This window comes from Phaseolus vulgaris, chromosome 4, assembly GCF_051622355.1.
Source record: "Phaseolus vulgaris cultivar YP4 chromosome 4, ASM5162235v1, whole genome shotgun sequence".
Classification (NCBI taxonomy): domain Eukaryota; kingdom Viridiplantae; phylum Streptophyta; class Magnoliopsida; order Fabales; family Fabaceae; genus Phaseolus; species Phaseolus vulgaris.
This window is the reverse complement of record NC_143501.1, coordinates 28,460,201-28,484,235: the sequence shown is the minus strand read 5'-3', so window position 1 is coordinate 28,484,235 and position 24,035 is coordinate 28,460,201. Positions and strand designations below refer to the sequence as shown.

At 36.8% G+C, this 24,035-nt stretch overlaps 4 protein-coding genes across 5 annotated transcripts; 2 read left to right on the top strand and 2 right to left on the bottom strand.

Moving 5' to 3' along the window:
- Positions 1-373: 373 nt before the first annotated feature.
- LOC137837380 (polypyrimidine tract-binding protein homolog 3) lies at positions 374-8,037 on the top strand. Of its 2 annotated transcripts, XM_068646355.2 has the most exons (15): positions 374-506; positions 972-1,038; positions 2,515-2,586; positions 2,701-2,777; positions 3,281-3,359; positions 3,666-3,789; positions 4,185-4,249; positions 4,352-4,401; positions 4,562-4,603; positions 4,694-4,745; positions 4,853-4,898; positions 4,992-5,005; positions 5,601-5,708; positions 5,801-5,944; positions 7,470-8,037. In XM_068646355.2, the coding sequence occupies exons 2-15, from the start codon at positions 982-984 to the stop codon at positions 7,857-7,859; spliced, it is 1,320 nt and encodes a 439-aa protein (XP_068502456.2). In that variant the 5' UTR covers positions 374-506; positions 972-981; the 3' UTR covers positions 7,860-8,037. The 2 variants fall into 2 exon arrangements, with proteins under 2 accessions (XP_068502456.2, XP_090157571.1); XM_090301445.1 differs by lacking the exon at positions 3,666-3,789 and having other exon boundaries at positions 436-506.
- A 2,109-nt stretch (positions 8,038-10,146) lies between these two features.
- LOC137838416 (uncharacterized) lies at positions 10,147-10,677 on the bottom strand. Its single transcript, XM_068647662.1, has one exon. The coding sequence runs from the start codon at positions 10,675-10,677 to the stop codon at positions 10,147-10,149; it is 531 nt and encodes a 176-aa protein (XP_068503763.1).
- Positions 10,678-17,563: 6,886 nt separating this feature from the next.
- On the bottom strand, positions 17,564-18,400 carry LOC137838415 (uncharacterized). Its single transcript, XM_068647661.1, has one exon. The coding sequence runs from the start codon at positions 18,398-18,400 to the stop codon at positions 17,564-17,566; it is 837 nt and encodes a 278-aa protein (XP_068503762.1).
- A 1,210-nt stretch (positions 18,401-19,610) lies between these two features.
- COG0212 (NagB/RpiA/CoA transferase-like superfamily protein) lies at positions 19,611-23,668 on the top strand. Its single transcript, XM_068646354.2, has 6 exons — positions 19,611-20,055; positions 20,359-20,449; positions 21,872-22,098; positions 22,451-22,526; positions 23,001-23,126; positions 23,336-23,668. Exons 1-6 carry the CDS (start codon positions 19,702-19,704, stop codon positions 23,491-23,493), a joined length of 1,032 nt encoding a protein of 343 aa, XP_068502455.1. The 5' UTR covers positions 19,611-19,701; the 3' UTR covers positions 23,494-23,668.
- The last annotated feature ends 367 nt before the right edge of the window (positions 23,669-24,035 follow it).

Genomic DNA, 24,035 nt, shown 5'->3' with positions numbered 1-24,035 from the left:
ACTTGTCATCAGAGTCAACCGACAAAAACAAAGTTAATTTTGTAAACTTATATTTTTATCAATTATAAAATTATATCTATCACATCATTCACAATTTTAAACTCTTCTTACACGTAATACTCTATTTATCTTAATCCAAACAATATTATTTTCTTCATATTCCTTTATATCATCTCAAAATCCATTTCCAAATCCAAATAATGGATAAGTATTTTTTCGACTGCAAGGTACATAGTTTTTTTTTTTCTTTTTAGGTTTTTCTTAAATTCTTCTCAGTATTAATATCCACATATTTAACTATTAGTATAAATAATTTTTACTTAAAGTTAAATTTATAGAAAACAATTGATAAATCAAATTAAAAATATGTAATATTTTTGGATCAGCGAGTTCCTATGTTTTGGGCTTAAAAATGATTACAAACATAGGGCAAGAAATTCACGACACCCTTAGCACCTTCTGTAATAAACTTTCTTCTCTTTCCTTCTCTCACTCACTCTCTCGAGGCAAGTTCTCTCTCTCTCTGCTTCTGAGTGTTAGCTTTCCATTTTGTACGATTTGCAGCCTATGACGCGATTTTGAGAAACTTTTTTGTGCTCCTTTTTGTGATTCAAAGATACCCTTTTGCCGCGTGGCATTTTTTTTATATCACTTTTTGTTCTACTCACTCTTAGATTCACCTCTTCAATTGGATATCTGAGTTTTTCACGAGTTCGATCGAGTAGGAGATAAAGTTTGAATTTTTACGCGATTCGCACTTGGTTTCAGAAAGCCCCAAAATTTTTCCGCCTGAATCTTGATTTGCTGTGAATTGGGTTTTTCGTAGCAAATGAATCTCGAGCTTCTTAGTGCGTTTTGTTGCATGTTCAAATTGGAATGCAAGCAGAAGAGAAGATGCAGATATATTGGTTATATGCTTTTTTATTTATTTTAATTTTTATTTCCTTTTTGTTATTTGTATTTTTGCTTAGGTAATTTGCAATGGCTGAACCTTCCAAGGTCATTCACGTTCGAAATGTGGGGCATGAGATATCCGAAGTAAATTATTTCTCTCATTCTTACTATTTTTTTGGTCTGTGTTTTATGGTAACTTCTGCAATATTTACTCGTCTGGGAAAGAAAGTGACAGTAGTTCTTTTTGTAATTAGTTCTACACTTTCCATTTCAGTTATTGATTGTAACAGGTTTTGTTTGCTATACTTTGGATCTCTCTAGATGTAAAACAACCATTCCTTGCTAACTGAACCTTCTACTTAGGTAGTGGGTATATCTAACAAAGTTGGACAGTATTAACTTAAAATTACTTGTTCTATTCAACATTAATAGTTATATTTATAAAAGGAAGCTGCAAGATCATGTCAGTAACGAAACTTCTGGTAATAACATGTAGTTAACTGTAAAGCTTTGCATAGTTCGTTTCAGAAGCAGTTCTACATTATTGTGAGTTGCCTCGGCACTCTATGTTTCTTCTAGCTTAGTATTATCTGAATGTTCTAGACTCTGAGACACCTATCAGTAGGGAAATGTAAAAGCAGATGAACATTGGTTTCAGAAATTGTGTTAATAATTTCTGATATGAAGTGTCTTTTGTGCGATCATAATCTAATTTACTATTACTGATCAGTTGAGTTCTACAATCCAAATGAAACAGTGACAACCTCGTGAGAGGGCTTTGGATGTCAGGTCACGGAAAAAAGGAAAAAAGTTGGTTTTAGAATACGTTTTACATGAAAAAGGGATTCACCATAGCAATCAGAATTCCAAAATGCCAGCCTGTAGTAAAATACAAGGTGCTTGTTTACTGTGTATTTATGACAATCGGAGTTACATGAAAAAGGGATTCACCATAGCAATCATAATTCCAAAAGGCCAGCCTGTAGTAAAATACAAGGGTGTTTGTTTACTGTGTATTTATGACAATCGGAAAGTGTATCTAAAATTGCTTTTTATAGTCACCGTATTCCATGAGTAATTGAATACCAACGACCAATGTTTGCATGTTGTTTTTATGTTTACTCATTTGTTCGAGGGAGGAGATTGTTGAGTTGTATTGGAATGGAATATATGTCTTCTGTTGCCAACAAATCCTTTTGATTATATTGGAGGAATCAATTTGCAATTGCTGTTGTCACAATTGATTGGAATTCTTAAAATCTTCTATCTCTGTCATTGGATAAAATTTATGAAGGATGGAGGAACGAAGATATAGGATCACAGAATGGGGAATTTTATTAAAAGAATGGAAGAAAAACTTTTAAAACATAAAGCATTCATGGGCACTCCAGAGCTCTAGAAAATATAACTTTGAATCTACTTAAAAAAATTGATGTTAAAGGATCTTCAGTGCTTGCTTATGTCAATTGCAGATTCCCTCTTACTATGTTAGGTGGGGTGGGGTCCACTTATAGGTGACACGGGCTGATTTTCAAAGATTATCTGAATGAACAATTCTTTCCCATTTTCAGCTGAGTTTTCAAATTTATTAAGTGATTTATAAATCGTATCTGGTTGCAGAATGATTTGCTTCAGCTATTTCAGCCTTTTGGAGTTATAACAAAGCTTGTTATGTTGCGTGCCAAAAATCAGGTAGGTATTCTTCATACTTTCAAATAAAATTTTCTGTTTTTCTTAGATTCTTGGAGTTCTAGGATGTTTCGATTTATCATTTTCTTTTATTTGAATATTCTATTGCTCTTGTAGGCACTTCTTCAAATGCAAGATATTCCTTCTGCAGTTAATGCTTTACAATTTTATTCAAATGTTCAGCCAAGCATAAGGTATAAATAGATCATTTTTTCACTTTTGAATTTTTTGTGGTTGACTTGAATACAACTACCTCTGGTCCGATTTATAGGAATGAGAACCCACTTTCAAATGCAGTGTTGTCAACTATGTTCAAATGTATTAATTCGTAACTGTCTTTTATATCCTTAATTAAGGTACGAAGTCCATTAATGAGACATTGACTCATTTCCCAACAAAGTAGATGGTATTAACAATATAAGTCACCCATTGGTTGAAAAAATTATCCCTTTAGTTATGAGTAATGTAATTAAATATGACCATTAACCTTTACTGAAACCATTTACGGAAGTGGGTATTCAACTATTTTGTTGGTCTTGATGGATTGGGTATTTGGTTCTTGTATACTGGACCAAAGGTAGTATTTTGATAACATGATATTGGATGTCTTGTTTTGAGATTTGAAAAGCATTATTAATTCCCATTATTGCTAAGATATTACTATTCTTTTCATAGTTATCTTATTGTTTTATTGTAGGGGGAGAAATGTTTATGTCCAGTTTTCCTCACATCAAGAACTCACTACAATGGATCAAAATCAAGCACGGGAGGATGAGGTTGGTATTTTTTGTTTTTTTTTCTTTAAATGGAAAATATATGCCTCAACTTGTTTGTTGTGGCAAAAACTGAATATTTACCTGTCCTTTTTCATTGACCATTTGTATTCTTTATTTTTTATGCGATGTTTTGTCCCCTGTAATATATATGTATATTGTTCTCAGACTTTGTAATGCAATAAGTATAGTGTTGCTTTCTTTTGTTCTGTAGTTTTCTTTCTCTTTATCACGAACTTCTCTATTTATTCTCCTTTCTCTCTCTCTCTTCTCTTTCTCTATGCTGTTGGCAACTCTCTGGATGCACAGCCAAATCGAATTCTCTTAGTTACAGTTCATCACATGCTGTATCCTATAACAGCGGATGTGCTACATCAAGTGTTTTCTCCTCATGGATTTGTGGAAAAGATTGTAACCTTTCAGAAGTCAGCTGGTCAGATTCTCTCAGATTTCTTCCTCTCTCTTTCTTTTCGTATTAAAATTTTCTTTTTGTCTTGGGGGCCTTAATGGGTTGAATAGAGGGTATATTTGGTTCATGTAATAATTTATTTTGCATTATGTAAATATTTTTTGGTAGATAAATAGGAAATTGAGTTCCTTGATATTAATGATTTTTTTTTTTGGATTTATACGTGTCACAGTGTCTCATTTTTTCTTCTTTTCAACACAGTAAACATACATCCTGTTATTAGATATGACTATTGAGGAGCAAAGACCATCACTGCATTTTTTTATGGAAGAGGACTGTCTTCATATCATATTCAATTGGCTGATGTTTTGTGCATGTGTTTTATTACTTGTTTCATCCTGTGTTTAAAAACTGTGTAGGCTTTCAGGCTCTCATCCAGTATCAATCCCGTCAAAGTGCTGTTGCTGCCAGAAGTACACTACAGGTTATTTGCATTTACATGGAGCTTGTGGTATTACTTGGGTTGTTTTTTAATTTCCGATTTAACATTTTCTTTATTTGATGATTGTATTCTGACAATTTCTAGGGACGCAATATTTATGATGGTTGTTGTCAGCTGGACATTCAATTCTCAAAGTAGGTTAAATTTATCTCAGTAATTTCTTTCTATTCTGATTTTTTGGTTTAGAAGAGACTTGTGTTATGCTTCTATGCTGCTGATTAATTTTATATCCCCCATCTTTCTGCCTTTGCCTTGGTTGAATTTTGGTTGGATAATAATTTATGTTCATTGCAGCCTTGATGAACTACAAGTGAACTACAATAATGATCGTTCAAGGTGTGACTCAATTGGTTCTTCATTTTTAGTCTTTTTAAACATTGTCTCTTTTATAACATTGTTACTGAGTTTATTCCTCATGCTCCACAGGGACTTCACAAACCCAAATCTGCCTACTGAACAGAAAGGCCGATCTTCACAAGTATGTTGTTTATTACTTATGTATTTATAAATCAAATCTTCTTGTTGATCTTAGTCAAACCCTTTCTAATATTTTTTTCACTTCATCTTTCATCTTCTATGAAATAGCCTGGATATGGTGATGCAGGAGGCATGTATTCTGGAGCCAGGACAGGTGCTAAATATTTTAAGTTGCTTTGGTGGGTTTGCTTTGTTTTTATTATTTCAATTTTTGTATAACTAATATTTTTTCGTTTTCTTTTTACAGCTGGATTCTCACAGGTGGATGTTTTTCAAGTCAAGTTGATGTCTCTTTTGTGATTATTGAATGCGGTGGAATATAGAAGGAAGTTATCAACTTATCATCAATTTACGTATTGTGAAAAGTAGCATTATAAATGCCTAGTGGATTAGTGGTTGATTTCTCTTCACTATATAGATATTTTAAAATCTAAATGTGATAAATACTTGGTTTCATGATTACCCTATCAAAAGTGAGAATTTGAGTTTGCTGATCTTTAGCAAAGTAATTTCCGATGGGACTTTTAATTTTTCAGATGAAGTTTCTCTGAAAAATTTTGTTGGCCTTTCTACTTTGTGATCAGCTTGGAATTTTCTTCCTTTTTGTGATAAATGACAGTCATTATATTATGAGCCTATTGTTATCTACTTTTTCTTTATAAGTTGACTATTGATGTGCATCATTTGAATGATTTTTTCTTCCGATTTATTTTTAATGCATGTTTGGCATAGCTTAATTGTTTGGAAAAGAAATTAATTTTTATTTTAAGCTTTCTCAGTTGGTTTTGATTATAAGCCATTCTGGACATAAAATATGCAATATCAATAAGGCATGCTAATATGTTTTGAATTTTAGATGGCCAATGCTGCTGCAATTGCAGCTGCCTTTGGGGGAGGTTTGCCTCCTGGCATAACTGGAACAAATGAAAGGTGTACAGTTCTTGTTGTGAATCTCAGTCCTGATGTAAATACATTGCCTTGACCTCTCTTCCCTTTTTCCATAAAGTTCTCTACACTTTTTAAAATATATTTGGCTTGGAATTTGTTTTTATTCAGAGAATAGACGAAGATAAACTGTTCAACTTGTTCTCCATTTATGGGAACATAGTCAGAATTAAACTTCTCCGAAATAAGCCTGACCATGCACTTATCCAGATGGGGGATGGTTTCCAAGCTGAATTGGCGGTACATTTTCTAAAGGTTTGTTTCTTGTACACCTTGCTGGTTATATATCTTTTAACTAGAACGTGTGATATCTTCACTAACGTGAAATGTTATTATTGTGCCTGTAGATAGTCATTGTATTTGTTGTTCATGCAAGAAGATATATGCTTACCAGTCTTCTCTTTTTGCAACTTACTCGGAAACAATTCAACCATATTCATTTTTTATTGTTGAAACAACTGATGCACAAGTGCTTATTCAGTAAGTGCTTAATTAAGCAGTTTACCGAAACACATCCTTAGTGGAGAGTGGAGATCATTACTATGCTAATATAAATTATGTTCAAACGTTTAGACACTATGCCCACGTGTTCTAAATGCATTGAGCATGATATGTACATGAAAAAACTATCTCTTAAGCACATTTTTTCCAACACATTTTTTTTCATGTTCAAACCTTGAAGTTTCCATCTGACATTAGACTGGTATCATCAGCTAGGGAGGATAAGCTCTTTCTGTTGACTTGAGTTCATAAACCTCTTTGTACATTGTCCCTTTTTGTTGACATAGTTAGCTTTGACATCTTGTTCCTGGTCTACCCTAATAATGAAGAAATTATGTCGTTTTTGCATTGGAGAAACTCTTTCTGTTTCTTTGTTTGTTGCCCCTCTTTCCTGGTGGTGGCAGCTGTTCCCTCTTGCTTGACAGGCATTGCTTCAAGCTGCAGCTCAGCAGTCAAAAACCAATTTAGTTTTACCTGAATATTAGTCATATTATTGATATTCTGTTAATAATGATAAATGTTCTTTTAAAGTTTATATTCTCTAAATTTATTTCATTTAAGCATTCACACCTAAAAGAGATATGGAATCCATCACCATATGCTGATATTTTCCCCACTAGCCCGTGAAAAATATTACCCAACTTATATTTTTATGTAATTTAATTTTAATATAGTAATGGTTTTATTTTCTTGATGCCTATGCGTGCTGTATCCAGCGATACTGAATTTGAAAGATGTATTTTGTAATGAGATGATATTTTTATTTCATTACTGTTTATTTTTAAGAGATTGTGGTAATATAAAACTTCTGCTCATTTTTGTTTGTTTATTCTTAGTCGACCGGTATTATTTGGCACGCAATGGTGATTTCTTCAATGATTAGTTTTGATCCATATTTTTGAGATGGTAGCATTGAATATGTTATTGATAGAGATTATGGTTGTAACTTGTAATATCTTTATAAGCTGATTTTTGTAATGCGAAATTTGAGTCAGTTGAACTGTATATTTTATTGATGGTCTTTGCTGCTCATGAGAAAGTAAAAAATGGGGAACTGTTTGGTTAAGACTAGATTTCTAGCCAATTGAATCGAGATTATATGCTGGTTCTAGTGCACATTACATTGAACTCATGACGGATCCTTTAGTTATCTACAAAGCATTTGTGTTTATTTGATATATCTATTCTCCATATATTTTTGTTGCCTGCAATTTAATCATACATTTTTTCAGCTCTAGTTTTGAGCCGCTATCTAAAACCTTTTCAATTTGAAACACAGGGAGCCATGTTGTTTGGGAAGCGGTTGGAAGTCAACTATTCAAAGCATGCAAGCATATCCCAAGGTGCTGATGCACACGAGTATGTCAATTCAAATCTCAATCGATTCAACCGAAATGCTGCAAAGAATTATCGGTATTGCTGCTCACCAACAAAAATGATCCACTTGTCCACCCTCCCACAAGACATAGCCGAAGATGAGATTGTAAGCCTTTTGGAGGAGCATGGTAACATTGTCAACTGCAAAGTCTTTGAGATGAATGGTAAAAAACAGTCACTTGTTCAGTTTGAGACTGAAGAACAGGCTACTGAAGCCCTTGTGTGCAAACATGCAAGTCCACTTTCTGGATCGGTTGTCCGTATCTCCTTTTCCCAGTTGCAGAATATATGAGCAGGCTTCGCTAAGAACTGAAGGAAAACTGATTTATGGTTGCTACTTGCTAAGCATATTAGGTTCTGAATTTGGGAAGGATAATTTTTATGCTGATTATGTCACCTTCATTGTCATTGTAATGGTCTCTTTGCTTGCTAATTTACTGATAAAACCTGCACTACTTTTTCTCTTTGAATCATTTCTCTTCTCATTTGCCTCTAGATAAAACCTGCACTAGATTTTTAGGTTGCTAACATAAAGTAGTGGGGCAAGCATTATTATTGCAGATGGATGTAGTCTTGAAGAATAGAAAAGGGAGAGGAAAGTTAAGTTACTACCTTCTTCAGAGTTGAGGGATTCTCCTATGGTTTTGTTTTTATAATGATTGTTGTATATGTTCTGTAATTCAGGCTAAGTAGCCCTTTCTGTTGTATTCTCAACCCCTTTCAATTTTCTTGTCCAGCTAAGTGAAAAACTACATTTTTGTTTTTGCTTTATTTATTCCTATCTGTACTTCGTAGAACCTACATGGTTCTCTCTTTCTACTTCTCTTTCATCTCCTACCCTTTTCTTCCCTTTCCTTCCTCCTTGCATGTTCAAGGATTCACAACATTTTCATCCTTTAGATTCTCTTCTTATCTTCCTCATCCCTCTCCATTTCGAACTTCAATGAAAGAATGTAAAATTCGCATTAAGTAAATAAAAGGACCTCTTTTTTTATTTATGCAGTCTTTGCTAGATATGCATGGTGATTCTAATTTCTTTCATATTTACACATTTATGAGTTGTTCCTATTCTTCCCCAGGCTATGTATGTTTGGATTCCTGGTAGGGAGTGGGGTGGATGATAAGTTACCATTGTTTAGTTTATAAAAAATGTTTATCTTGGCCTAATTAAATTTGCGATTTAATGGTTAATCCTTGCATGAGTCTGGTAAAAATTTCAAGGAGTTCTCAGATTTATTATTTTGTATTGATCTAAGTATTTATCTAATTTAATCCGTACATTTAAAGAGAAAAATGTTTATGGATTGGCATATTCCAATTATAATCTATTATATATGTAAGTTTAATCCTTATATTTAAAAGAAATGAATGTCATCTAATAAAAAACTATCATATGAGTTTGTTTATTGTTATAATAATTACTTTTTAAGAACTGTTTGGCGACAAAGAAGTTGTAGATAAGACAAAATGACTATTTTGTGACAAATTAATTGTTTGATGTCCATACATTTCTTATCCTATTATTTATCTCCATTTTTTAATGTAATATATTTATTTCCGGAGGAAATGAGTTAAAAGATAATTAAGTAATTGATATCTTATTCTTTCTTTTCATCCTTATTTTTATTATAACTATTATTATTATTATTATTGTTTTTTCTAGTTGACTTGCTCGTCAGTTGACTCAGATGACAAGTTCTAACTTCGTGTGTCTCTTCACGATCCATCCTATCTCTTGCTGCTCTTGAACGTAGCTCTATTGAAACATAGGAGACCCTACCTGTTGATTGCACTCCGACGATCAAGTTAGTATAGGGCTTATAAGAATTTAAGTAGTAAGTTTCAGTCTTAGAAACAACGTATCTTTACCTGGGGTCTCAAGTCCCTTTTATAGCTTACCTCTTGTAACAACTTTCCATCACGAGAATCTAATCTCAACTGAAAGCATACTCAATAGGAAAATATTATGTTCAGGGGCACACTCTCTCAGTCCACCACACGGAATGGGCCAATCCATTTGGGAGAAAGCTTACTCTTCAGCTAGTAAGGATAAGCCTTTCGCATTACTAAGTCGGGAACTCAGAATTGCCGAGGTCTCAGCTTGGACTTCTGCTTCAACTCCACCCTTCTCTTCAAAGCTTTAGCTTTGATATATGCTTGTTCTCACACCTCGTCGAGTAGGTCTAGGTTAACCTTCCCCCCTTCGTTAGATTCTTCTATCACGAAGTTTTGGAATGAGCTTTCCTGGATCTGTACGAGTATCATGGCGTCCGACCCATATACCAAACTGAAGGGTGTTTCCTTTGTGGTGGACTGAAGAGTGGTGTGGTAGGCCCACAAAAATCGAGGCACCTCGGTTGACCAGGTCCCCTTAGCTTTCTCCAACCTCCTCTTCAAACCTCTGAGCAAGACTATATTGGCAGACTCAACCTGGTCATTCATCTGAGGATGCCCCACAGAGGCAAACACCTGTCTGATCCTGAGCTCCGTGCACAACTTGTATAATTACTGGCTTGCAAACTAGGTACCATTATTGGACACCAAGTGCCTTGGGATCCCAAAACGACATCAATGTTTCTCTACACAAAGTGTTGAACCTTGTGGGCGGTTATCTGCGCAACTAGTTCAGCTTCTAACCACTTGGTGAAGTACTCAATAGCCACCACGAGATACTTCATCTGACTAATTGCCAAAGGGAAAGGACCCAAGAGGTCTATTCCCCAAGTATGGAAAGGCCAGGGGCTATGTATTGATCGCAACTCCTCGGGGGGTGCGTGATGCCAATCAACATGCTTCTGACACTGCTCGCATCGCTGTGCATGTCGCATGCAATCCTCCCTCATAGTTGGCCAATAATACCCAGCTCGAACGACCTTCAAGGAGAGAGCTTTCCCTCCGACATGGCTTCCACAAATGCCTTCATGGAGCTCTGCCTTGATACGGGTACATTGATCCCCACTTACACATGTGAGGATAGGATGAGTGTAGCCATGACGAAACAAGTTTTCGTCCACCAGGGTATACCCTCCTGGGTTCCTCTTAATTGCCTTTGCCTCTATGGGATCTACCGGGAGCCTACCATCAGCAAGGTAGCACTGATATGGCGTCATCTAGGTCTTCACTACGTTGACCTGTAAGACCTCTAACAACTTTCCCCCAACAAGCCATAAGTGCATATCTTGGGCACCTTCAACGTTTTTTGTGTCAATGATCAGTGCCTCCTTTCTTTTATCGAGCTGACCTCTAAGGTTTCTGTTGTTGAGTTCAATAGTGCCAAAGTTCAAGAGGGGGGTGAGTGGTGAATTGAGCTTTTAAAACTTTCACGCAGATTCATAATTTAGAATAGTACACAGAAAATAAATCGATTTATTTAGCAATGAACAAATTTATTTTTATACTGTTTGTGTACTTTAAGGCATTTATCTCAGGTGAAAGACTTTTGATTTTAGAATTGAGTTAGATGATATGCAGGCAAAGATTAAATTGATTTTCACAGAATTAACATAGAGAGCTACAATAGTTGAGCACAACCTTTGAATGCAATGTTAATGCATGTTTTTAAAACCACTTAACAAATTGTATTAATCTTTCACAGAACATGAATTTCACTGATGTTTCAACACATAGAGACTTATGCAGAAGTTCTTTAGGGAGTTTTCCAGAAAATCAAGAACAGTATACACGTGCCCAGAAAGAACAGATTCAATTACAATTGAATAGATTTATTTCTTGACAGTTTAGATTATTCAGCAGTTATTGAGTGCAGGGATTAAGAGAGAATGAACACAAAGCAATTATACTGGTTCACTCCAATGAGCTACATCCAGTCTTCACCTAATCCAAGGTGAAATCCACTAAACCACAATTCAAAACAATTACAAAAACCATTGTTCTTGAACCCTACAAGAACATGGCAAACTTTGCTGAAAAACATTATTCCAGCACACACCACTCTTCAAGAAACCCTATCAAGAAGAGTTTACAACCACACTTTACAAGGAATTGAAGAAAGAAACGAATACACCTGATAGAGAATGCAGAAATCTGCCTTAAACCAGTAGAACAGATTGCTCACACAGTGACAACACCTCTAACCAAGCCTTAGAACCAACCAAGAACAAGCACACGATGTGATTTGGAAAATCTTTGAAGAACTCGTGCTAATCCTCTGAAATCTCTTATTTCTCTGTTGTAAAACCAGTTTTTTCAATTGTATGAACAACATTTAAACGCAGGAACAAACTTTCTTTTTATAGGAAAACATTTTTATAACTAACTTTAAAAAACAGTTAAAGTTGTTACAAAAAGAACTGATTGAAAATAAAATGAACAGATTTATTTTCAAAGGTTGTTAAAGAATTTGTTATATGTAGAAGACTTAGTCAAACACCTTGGTGCAAGGATAAAATGAAAAAAAACCTTTTAAAGGTAAGCATGGCACCAGACTAAAAAGAATCTATTCATTTACAAATGAACAGATTCATTTTCAAAACGATAACAGAAACATTTTAACAAGTGAAACACAATCGTTTTGATGGAATGAAAACTTAGTTAAGATACTTGATGCATAAAACCTGATTTTCAAATGCACTTTATCAAAACATCAGTTTAAGAAAAGAATCTATTTATTTAGAAAAGAACATATTCATTTTCTATGCAGTAAGAGATATTTCAACAAAAACATGAAAAACAGTTTCATAAAACTTGTGCTTGCTCTTATCACATGGTCAGGAGTTAAGAGGTGAGTTACCTAGAAAAAGCCTACTCTAAACAACCTCTAAACTATAACTAAGACATTCTTAAAGCAAATGTAAATACTAAGGGAATTTACACAAATGGCTTCATCAAACACATGTCTTGAAGGGGCAGCAACCATCTTCAACAATTTCTGCATGACTGACCTCCATTGTTCCATCCGCAACGGTCCTGGGTGACTTTAAGGTTGTCATAATGGATGGCTTTAAACTAGAGGGGGGGGGGGTGAATTGTTTAAAGTACAAGAAACAATTGATAAGAAATTCAGTTTGCCAAAACAGCAATTAAAAACAGCAGTACCAGAAAAACAATCGGTTGTTTCACAGAAACAATCGGTTGTTTAAACCAGTAAACAACAAACAAAACTGAATTTAAAGAGTTAAGGATAGAGAGATTGCACACATATGTTTATACTGGTTCACTCCAAACCCAGAGCTACATCCAGTCTTCTCAGAAACCCTGAGAAAATCCACTAAGCAATCACAACTTGATCACTTACACCACAACCAAGAAAGTGACCTTGAACACCTCAAGACACACACTCTTCTTGGCCAACACACCAACACTAAGATTGTTGATCTTGATCCCCTCAAGAACACAACCAATCTCAGCAAACACATAAACGAAACTTGCTTTACAGAGTTACAAGGATTACACTTGTTACAGAAGATAATCTGAAATCAATACAAGCTGAATCCTATTCCACAACTTTGATTAATCACAAACTTTCAGCAATCTCAGATCTTTGAAAAACTCAAAAACTCTTAGCAAAAACTTGTCAAAGATTAATCTTCAAATCTGTTTTTCTGAATTTATTCAAAGATGTAGTTTGTTATCAAATCTTAACAAACTCTTAAATTGCATTAAAAGATTGGTCAAAGCATTTAATGACTGGAGCGTAATCAGTTAAATCATTTAAAGCTCAGTCAAAGATAAAACAGTTTTTCTGTTATGGTCCCAAAACAAACAATCGGTTGTTTCCTCGAATCAATCGGTTGTTTTGGTTTTAACAGCTTAACCATTTGAAAAACAGTTTTCAAATCTTTTTTCAAAACATCTAAGTGTAAACAATCAGTTGTTTCGACAAAACAATCGGTTGTTTTAACTTAGTTTGAAAACATTTTACTTTCACAAAGATTGAGAATGTCTATGCTTTAGATTCGATCAAGGGGTGGATTACAACACTCAAACTACCCCAGAACTAGACTAAACCAGCACAGCAACAACAAGCACAGCCAAGGCTTCATCATCCTTCAAAGGGTTTGGATTCTTCAAAGCTTGAACACCACTTGGTTTAACAATCTCCCCCTATTTGATGAAGACAAATCCCTGATGCTTGTGTTGTACCTGATTGAATCTGAAGCAGTTCCTGCAAGATACAGTTTTGAACAAAGCATAGAACTTCTAATATTTGGTTAGCACAGATATAAGATTTAAAGATCAAAGCTAAATATCAGAAACAAATATTGCTCATCCAAACCGTTTTAACAACTAAAAAAACAGAAATTTAAACACAACATATATATCTCCCCCTATTTGTCTTCACAAATAGACAAAGAGAAGGGATAAAACAAGATATTGTTTTGATTACATCAGAATTAAAGCAGTAACAGCAGAAGGAAAGAAAAAATTTAAAACACCAGATATAACCACCAAAAACAATCGGTTGTTTCGATAATTCAACCGGTTTTTTTTCTTCATTCATCATAATCAGCAAACTGAAGATCAAAGATTTGATTCTGGACAGCTTCAATTTGTTCATCTAGAGTCATGAAGCGTGCATCCATGTTGTCAAACCTGTTGTCAATCCTCTGGAAATTACTAACACAAAGATCATGGAGGTTTCTTTGATTTTCAGCAAAGCTATCAAGCCTATTCACCATGAGTCTTTCAAAAGGAGACATTGTTTGCATCCTTTCTTCTTGATTTCCAGCACCAACACTTGGTCTAACATCTGGATAATCTTCAGGTGGATCTTCATGTTGAACATCCATATCAACAGGTTCATCTTGTTCAAGATCAGCAACACCACTAGATGAGGCACCAAGGTCACCATCCTTACTAATCCATTTTCCACCTACTTTGGTAAAACCCATTTTGCTGAGTGATTCATTGTTCAACTCTTGAGTTGACTTGACCAACTCAGAAGTTTCATCTTCAAGGTTCACTTCAAAATAGAGTAGAAATTTAGATACTAAAACAGCATATGGATAGTGATAGTCACTTAACCTCATACCCTTTTGCATGTGCTTTTTGATGATGTGGATCCAATTGATTTTGATCTTCTTCATGATGCAGAAAATATATACCAGATCTTCCTTAGTAAGAACATAATGATTACTCCCCCTTGGTTCAACAAAGGTTTCCTGAATAACTGACCTCTATCGACCTCCCTTTCCTGAGCTTGCCAACTTGGATAATAGGTCTGCTCGGGCATTATGCTCCCTTGGGACATGCACTAGCTAGAACGTGGGGAAATTTTCCCTCAAAAGTGTAACATACCTCAAGTACGAGGCCATTTGTGGATCTTTGGCCTGGTACTCACCTGTGACTTGCCTGGTTATCAACAACGAGTCACTTTTTACCAACAAGCTTCGAGTGCCCAGTTCTTTGGCCAACAACATTCCAGCTACCAAGGCTTCATACTCAGCCTGGTTATTGATGGCCTTGAAGGCAAATCTCAGGGCCTGCTCGATCAACAGTCCGTTAGATCCATCCACTGAATATCACCACTGTCTACTTGGGTGGCTTCTAAAGATAGCCTACCACGAAATTAGCATATACCTGGCCCTTGATAGGCCCCTTGGGTTCGTACTATACGTCGAACTCAAACAACTCGACTGCCCAACGTACCATCTAACCTGCTATATTGGGCTTTTGGAGGACCTTGCGGATTGGGAGATCGATCATTACTATCATCATGAAACTCTGGAAATGGGGGCGCAGTTGCCGAGCTACAAATACCACTTCTAAGGCTACCTTTTTGATGATTTGATATCGTACATCCGGCCCTTGTAGCACCTTACTCACGATGTAAATAGGCCTTTAAGCCTGATCATGCTCCTGCATGATACCGAGTTGATTGCCCGATCTGTAACTACAAAATAAAGACGAAGGGGAGTACCTGGTAGCGGCTTACATAGGACAGGCGGGCTAGCCAAGTACTTCTTCAACTTGAGGAACACATCTTCACACTCGTGGCTCCATGTGAAACGGTTGTTCTTCTTCAAGCATTGGAAGTAAGGGTACCCCTTATCTCCTCCTGTTGATAAGAACCTGGACAAGGCGACCATAAGCCCAGTCAGCTGCTGTACTTCCTTCACCGTGGCAAGGCTTCTCATCCCTATGATTGCTGCACATTTGTTCGGGTTCGCTTCTATCCCTCGTTTAGTGAGCAGGAACCTTAAGAACTTCCCTGCTTCTACCCCAAACACACAATTCTCCGGGTTCAGCTTTAGGTTATACTTAGCTATTGTGGTGAATAGCTTTTCCAAATCAGCAACGTACTGATCCTTTTTTGCTGAGGTGACAACCATGTCGTCTACATATGCTTGTACGTTTCGCCCAATCATGGGGGTGAGAATCCTATCCATCAACATCTGATAGGTGGGGTCGACATTCTTCAACCTAAAAGGCATGACCTTATAACAGTAGTTGGAAAGCTCCGTCATGAAGGCGATCTTACACTCATCACGGGGGTGCATGCAATTTTGATTGTACCCCGAGAACGCGTCTAGAAAACTCAGCAGTCGGCAACCTGAAGCACGGTCCACCAAGGAATCTATGATGGGCAGCATATACGAATTTTTGGGGCAGGCTTTATTCAGGTCTATAAAGTCGACACACATTCTTCACTTTCCGTTTGCCTTCTTCACCAATACCACGTTTGCTAGCCGGTTGACTCGAGGGCCTTCGTACATCTCACGATACTCCCACATCCGATTCTCTGTGCCTTCGTTCGTTCCCTTCTTTCGATCAAACACCTGAAATCACAAAGCAAAGGGTACCCTAGAGGCCGTTTGCACTCTGACGCTCAAGTCAGTGTAGGGCTAGAAAACACCAAAACTGTTAACTGTAAAACTCTATGTGTGTGAAGCGGCGCAAATGAATAGCATTCCTTACTAAGTTTGTTACTTCCCTTTATATAGCCTAGGGTTTCCACTGTTTCTGTTACCTAAAATAGGCTTCCTGAGGGGGTGGGCCCCAACGCCACTGTTACCCACTCTTAGGATAACCTAGCGCGTGGGGTTCCCTAACTGGAGTGCAACCTCTGACAGGATGACCACCTGGATGCCTCCTCGTGCACCTGATCTCTGGGGTCACCCTTCTTGGGAGCGCCCTAGCTATTCACGTGCCATGCATGCAGCTCACCGCTGGAACGTGACCCTCAAAGGTCGTATCCTTTCTAGTGGCTCTACACTCGTGTTATGCCTGAACGCGTCATCTACTCCACACGCATGGACTCTCGTGACCTAGGCTCCTCCCTTACTGATAACTAGTGTGTGGTCTGGGATCCACCTCTCGTGGCCCAGCTCTACTGTTCGAGTCCCGGTGCCCGACCTCTCCACACTGCCTAGTGGCACGTCGGTACATCCTGGTGACCGATGTCTGACCACCCTTTGATTCCTTGGCGCACGTGTCTCGCGAGACACTGACCCACGCCGCTCGTGGGACCCGCTTACGTGACCCCATCATTACTAGTGGTCAACGACGCCCGAGGACTGGTCGATACAGGCAACATATACGAATTTTTGGGAAAGGCCTTATTCAGGTCTGTAAAGTCGACGCATATTCTTCACTTTCCGTTTGCCTTCTTCACCAATACCACGTTTGCTAGCCACTCAGGGTATTGGATTTCCCTTATGTAGCTAGCTTTCAAGAGCTTCTGTGTTTTCTCTTTGATGACTAGACGTCTTTTTTCATTGAGCTTCCTTCTTCTCTGTATTACTGGCCTGACCTTCTCATCCATAGTGAGTTTATGACACAAGAAGTTAAGATTTATTCCAGGCATGTCTGCAAAAGACCAGGCAAAAGCACTCATGTGCCTCGCTATTACATCAGCGATCTTGTCTTGCAAATTTTGGCCTAGCGATGTGTCGAGCTTGAACTTCTTCTCCTCGATCACTTTCTCTTGAACCTCACCAGCAGGCTCAGGTCACCTTTCGTTGGTGATCTCATCTCGGATGATCACCTTTGGCTCCCGCACCTGGACGGTGACCGTACACACTCCCATTCTGCTATTCAGGCTATTCTCGTAGCACTTCCTCGTCGCCTTTTGGTTAGATTGATGATGATCACCTCTCCCTCGAGGGAGGGCAACTTCATCTTCATGTGCCTCCTCGAGGCCACCGTGCCTAACCTGTTCAAAGAGGACCTTCCCAAAAATAAGTTATAAGCCGAAACAACATTAACCACTAAATTTCTGATACTGATCGTGCAAGATGAGACACCATTTGAGAAGGTCGTCCTCAACTCCACATGTCCCCGCACCTCCACCTGATCTCCAACAAAGCCAAACAAGCAACCATCATATGGTCTCAACTGGTCAGGTGACAACTGCAAGTTATGAAACGTTACCCAAAACATCACATCAGTTGAGCTCCCCTGGTCAATGAGAACTCGGTGTACTTTTCTTCCCACGGTGACAATGGAGATCACTACTGGATCATCCTCGTGTGGGACCACGTCCCCCAAATCTGCATTGGTAAAGCAAAGGTCGGGTTCAGTTGGCTGGTCAGACCCCTGCGCCTCTACTGCCATCACCTCTCTCATGTACTTCTTAAGCTTGGAGGCCGAACACCCCCCTCCTGAAAATCCTCCCGAGATGGTGTTCAGCTCACCGTGGACGGGTACCTCATGTCCTTGGTATGCCGAAGTAATCTCTTTCTTTGACCCCTCCTGGCTCCCTTCTAGATACTCCTTCAAGAATCCATCTTTTATTAGGCTTGCTAGCTGGTAGCCCAGGGCTATACAGTGTTCCACGTCATGCCCAAACCCCTTGTGGAACTCGTACCAAGCCTCCTTGCGCGACCCCAAGTTCCTGTTAGATTTCGGGGGGAACCTCAATTTTTCCGCCATTCATGGCATACACAACAACTCCTTGTTAGTCATCTAGAACTTCTGCCGGAAAGGCAGGTCCTCTCTCGCCTTTGTTCTGGGTTGGTTCTTTCTGTCTGCGTAGGGTTCTCGCCGTGCGTCTGACCTCTTCTCGGTCATGACTTCATGGACCCACAATTACCCTTCTTTAGTTGACTAGACCTTATGCATGTATGATTACCTAAATTATGCAAAAATGGACTTACTCATACAACTGGAGCCCAATTACATGGCCCGCTATCTTGACCCAAAAGCCGAACTGACCTACGTACGCCATGTACCAATGTCTGACCGCCAAGTGCTGAGTTATGAGTGCTCTGATCTAATACAATTATTATCACATACATTACTCTTATTTCTATACCACCACATACATTGTGATAATAATAATTGTTATTATTATTATTTTTGTTTTTATTGTTGTCTTTATCTTTATCAATATCACTTTCATCATTATCATTTGTGCCATAATAACTATGTTTAACACCATTTTAGCTTCCTCACCATTATTAAAATTACAATTACTAATTTATTATTCTTTTATTATTTTGATCTATCTTTTCATTTACTAATGTTATCGTTATTAATGTTATTGTCATTGTTGTAATATCATATTTATTATAAAACATATAATCATTTTTTATTGTCAGATATTATGAAACCTGTTATTACTTGCACCGTTATTGCTAGAATTCTTCTCATTATTGTTGCACTCACATTATTATAAAAGATCTCAACATTACTATAGTTATTATGACCACCATTATTATTATGATTATTATCACACTATTATTACTATAACCATATATTATTATAACTTATTCGAGTTATTAGATCACAAGGAAAAATTATTTTATAATATATAAAATTTATTTAAAATATATATTTACTTTTTTCCATGGACATGTTATCCAATGTAAAAATACTGTCTTAAATTAAAGAAGACTAACTAAAGACTATACTTCTGCCAATGATTGATTTCGGATAACAAAATGTTATTTTTATTAATTATGCTGTAAAGATTAAAAAGGAGTAAGATATATGTAAGGATTTAAAAAGTTAAAAATTCATCCCAGTATAATTAAAAATAGATGTTTTTTTAAGAATAAGGATTAAAATACTTTTTAACTATAGTGATGAAATGAAACTAAACTTTTTTATTTTATATTTTTTTATGAAAATACAATACTGTGTTCTTTTCCTCCTATTTTTTTTTTTCCATCTGTACACCTGTAACCGGAGCAGACGATAATTTCAAATCAAATCGAAACGTCGGAAGTAAAATGGATGCATTGCGTTTATCACATCCATTTATGGTCACAGCCAACACCTTGAAGGCCCCACCTTTCTGCACCCTTTCCCTTTCCACGCTTCCTCGCCGCTGCTTCAAGGTGGAGGCCGCCAGCACCAACAAGAATAACCAGCCCTTCGACGCGGCGACGTTCGAGGCGGAGCGGCTGGCGCTCGACGCGGAGGCCCGGCAAGCCATGGCGGAGGCAGCCGACCCGAAGGCCTGGAAATGGGTAATCCGAAAGAGGATATGGGACTTGATGGAGGCCCGCAACTTCGCCAACAACCCCCGCCCCGTTCACCACCGCATTCCCAATTTCGTTGGGGCTTCCGTCGCTGCTCAAAAGGTATTCATTCCTCAATGGAAAGCGAAGAACCCGCTTAAGAAGCAAGGCATGACAAGGATAAACTTTTTATAAATAGAGAAGACAATATGAAGGGGTAATTAATTGAACTTCAATATAATCAGATTACAGGAAATCGAATGAAATGACATCGTTTAAAGTAGAATAGTATGAAATGAAATGAACGAGATGGATATGATGAGATTTAGCTTCCATAAGAAAGCGTGTAAAGTGTAAAAAAGTATCAATATATTAACCCTGGATTTGAAATGGGTTAATTGACCTGTTTGATGTGGGTTTTGGCAGATGAGGGAGCTAGATGTTTTTCAAGTTGCACAATGTGTAAAGATTAATCCAGATTCTCCTCAGAAACAAGTCAGGTTTCTCACTCTTTCAGGTCTGATACTTCATTTGGTGTTTCTTTTGTATGTGGTGCTGAGTGGGGAGGGGAATATTATTTATGAACAAGTTGTGTGTGATTGACGCCTTTTGGTTTTTGTTGCAATTTTTCTCAGTTTGAAGGGATCGTAGATAGGTGAGAAATAACAAGAAATGAAAAGGTTTTAGAAAGATAGGCTCATGATAAGTGGAAGAATAATGCTACTAGCACTCGCCTTTGTAGTCATAGAAAACTGCCCAATTAGCTACTTCTCAATATCGGTGGCTCAGTTTTAAATTTTTTCATGTTAATCTCAGGTGTTGATCAGTTGCTATTGTTGTGACTGCAAGAGTAGTCTAAATGTCAGCATTATTCTAAGTGAAGAATATCGAAAGAAAAATAAACACTGCTTGGCAGTTAAGTGGTACAAGCTGTACACAATTAGATACATGAAACTGCATGCATGAATGCACTAGTGGATTGCACCATGTAGCTCAGGAGCATCTTTCTGAACCTGAACTGTTCCATCTAAATATAGAGGGTTTCATGTGCAAAGTTGTCTTGGTATGGTGCAGCTAAAAGTGAATGATCGTCAGTATGGATTATTAATTGTCATTGTAAAACAGTATATTGTCGCAGTAAACTATTATTAGTTTTGCCGATTTAAGTGAGCCTTAGATACAAATTTGTTGAGTAAATTACATTGACACTCTGATTTTTTGAGTAATGTTGATGTGGCGTGAAAGAGTTGTGAAGATCTGACTTAGATGTCAAAGACTGAACTTCACATTTCAGGTTTTATTTAATCGATTTATTAGTAATCAATTTGAGAATCCTCGTTATGTGGACAACATTGTGTATCTAATCTTAAGTTATTAGGACATGTAAGATTTTGTGACACTGAAGGCTCCTGCTAGCGTAACATATGGATTCTACAGCATTACAGAAATGGATAATTTGATGTAAAGCTTAGTACTTAAAGGTGGATTTTCCTGTAACACTCAGTATTTTTGTTATTAGGTCTTATAAAACCTTTTTGAGTTAAGATATCTATGGTCATGATATGATGGTCTTTTATTGTGTACATCTTTTTTACTGAAAGTGTTATATTTCATGTGTTAATAAGTTTGATATACCTGCCTTTTGGTGATTGTGATGGCCTGCTCTCTTTGCTCTTGATTTGCCTTATTATTTTGACAAGTGTGAGTATCAGACTAGTTCTTTACTGGCCCTTTATTATCTAGATTGAGCATAATGTGAATAACATTAAGAAACATCAACCGGCTAAAACAGAATAAGCAGAATTTGTGATCAATTTAATAAAATTTTAATAATAAAATAAAAATTTAAGAACTTAATTAATTCAAGACTCGTAGTTCTTATCTTCTTCTCCTCTAGTTCTCTTCTGACTGTATATATTATATTCAATATATATTGCAGATGGCAAGAAGTTGTTGACTCCTCAACCTCGATTAAGAACAGGTTTCTTCTCTGTTCTTGAATCCAGTATGTTAACTTTGGATACCATGAAGGAAGCCTGCACTTCTGTTGGGGTTGCCAAGCATGGACGACCAATTGGGTTAGACGAAAAGATAAAGGTAGATCTTATTGTTATTGGATCAGTTGCTGTTGATCCAAGGACAGGGGCGCGATTGGGAAAGGGAGAGGTAAATTTACATGTCTTTTACTTTTCTTATGGCCATGTTTCATCTTTTAGTTCACTTATCAATTAAAAGGCTAGAACTACAAAATTGTATTTTTATTTTCTGGCAACCTGTATGATCTAGGGTTTAAAAGTTTTCATTGACTTCCTATTTGCTTACATATCATGAAATTTCTAACCAATGAAATATACCTCGTGGAAGGAAACCAACCTCAAGTCTAATTTCAAAGCTTCCAATGAAACAAAAAATCCCTACTTTCCTCTGACATTGTATGAGTGAGCATTGAGTGACCTTTTAATCTATTGATGGACTTTTGAACTTGAATGTTCCTTCAACTAAGAAGATTGAAATGCAGGGATTTGCAGAACTTGAATACGGTATGCTGAGGTACATGGGAGCCATTGATGATTCAACACAAGTTGTTACCTCAGGTAGTGTTGGTTCCTAACCTTCCTTTACCACTTTTGTTAGCCCGTCCTTTTAAAATTTTCTCTTGAACATTTTGAAAATCACAATTTCAACAGTTGAAGTACCTTCATGTATAACACTCATACTTATTTCATATTTCGATTTTCAAACATGGGTATGACACAAGTTGGTTATGGAACATCTTTAAAAAAAACATTTTTCTTTTAAAAGAATTATATAGCCTGGATGCTTGCTTGATATTATTTCTTTTTCCACGCATGATTCTCTAGCCTCTATATTTATAAAGGTTTATTTGGGTTGCAAAACGATCTTGGGCAAATAGTTCCCTTGCACTAATACTGACATGTTAACTGAATTTAATGCAATATATTCCCCAATCAGTCCCTCCATAACATATTGTAACGTACTGCCCTATTCATTACCTTTTGGCAATTTGTCTTGTTTTGTATGTAACACAATGGGAACAACCCTTGCAGTGCATGACTGCCAATTGGTAGACGACATTCCAGTTGAAAAACTGTTAATCCACGACGTACCGGTGGATATCATTTGTACTCCAACACAGGTCATTTTCACACACACGACTATTCCAAAGCCTCAAGGTTGGTGAAACAATGCAACCTATCTCTGTCTTTGCGTTTTCTTCTTACCCTTTAATCTGTAAATCATTGAGATGCCATTGGAAAGATGTAGTTTCTGCATAAGTAGTCAACCTTGAATGGTGTAGCTTCAGTTTCTCTTTCCCTTGCTGGATGTTCATAACTTCTGATATTTGTTAAAAATAATAACCAACATCTCATCTTTGCTGCAGGGATTTACTGGGACAAGTTGTCTCCTGAGAAGCTTGGACAAATTCGTATACTGAGGGAGCTCAAGAAGAGGATTGAACAAGAGACTGGAAAGAAGCTTCCTACTGGTCCATCAGAGAAATTACCACCCACTGCTAAACGAAGTCGCAGCAGGGGTTAGTTGTATATGCATGTAAGTTTTGATGGATTTATGTATATATTAGAGGTGTTTAGTGTGTTATGTAATGAGAAAACTGAATGTTTAATTTTAAAATTGTTTACGTGTATATAGTCTTGTTGTTCTAGCAAAAAGGCTATATGAATGCCACTTCAAAGAAATAAGCATTTTCAACCCATCTGAGTATTGTTTATGAAGCCTTTTTAGAAGCCTTGGATGGGGAAGACTTCCATTCTCATGGTTGAAAGTATCAAGAGGATGAGTTGGGATGAATATGTCTTAGTCTTTACCTAATCTAAAATTTTGTTAGGATTATTTAGGCTTGAGAATAAGTTTTTTTAATGAGTATTTATAAGAAAAAAATGAGAAAAAGTTAAATAAATTTTCTATGAATTAAAATTAATTTATGAATAAGTTAAAATGAATTAAAGAAGCTAAATGGTTATAACTTTCATTAAAAAAATTGAATTTAATTTTTAAGTAGTCAAATTTATTGTTTTTTTTACTTTCTTTGTCCGAGTGTTTATAAAAAAATTATTCAAACT

What these genes read in the sequence shown, in the direction of transcription:
- LOC137837380 (XM_068646355.2), top strand. Translation starts at nt 982, where the DNA reads ATGGCTGAACCTTCCAAGGTCATTCACGTTCGAAATGTGGGGCATGAG. An exon ending in ATCAAGCACGGGAGGATGAG is followed by an intron (nt 3,360 to 3,665) that starts GTTGGTATTTTT and finishes CTGGATGCACAG; the next exon opens with CCAAATCGAATTCTCTTAGT. An exon ending in CTGGACATTCAATTCTCAAA is followed by an intron (nt 4,402 to 4,561) that starts GTAGGTTAAATT and finishes TGTTCATTGCAG; the next exon opens with CCTTGATGAACTACAAGTGA.
- LOC137838416 (XM_068647662.1), bottom strand. Translation starts at nt 10,677, where the DNA reads ATGACGCCATATCAGTGCTACCTTGCTGATGGTAGGCTCCCGGTAGAT.
- LOC137838415 (XM_068647661.1), bottom strand. Translation starts at nt 18,400, where the DNA reads ATGGCGGAAAAATTGAGGTTCCCCCCGAAATCTAACAGGAACTTGGGG.
- COG0212 (XM_068646354.2), top strand. Translation starts at nt 19,702, where the DNA reads ATGGATGCATTGCGTTTATCACATCCATTTATGGTCACAGCCAACACC. An exon ending in CTTCCGTCGCTGCTCAAAAG is followed by an intron (nt 20,056 to 20,358) that starts GTATTCATTCCT and finishes GGGTTTTGGCAG; the next exon opens with ATGAGGGAGCTAGATGTTTT. An exon ending in GACTATTCCAAAGCCTCAAG is followed by an intron (nt 23,127 to 23,335) that starts GTTGGTGAAACA and finishes TCTTTGCTGCAG; the next exon opens with GGATTTACTGGGACAAGTTG.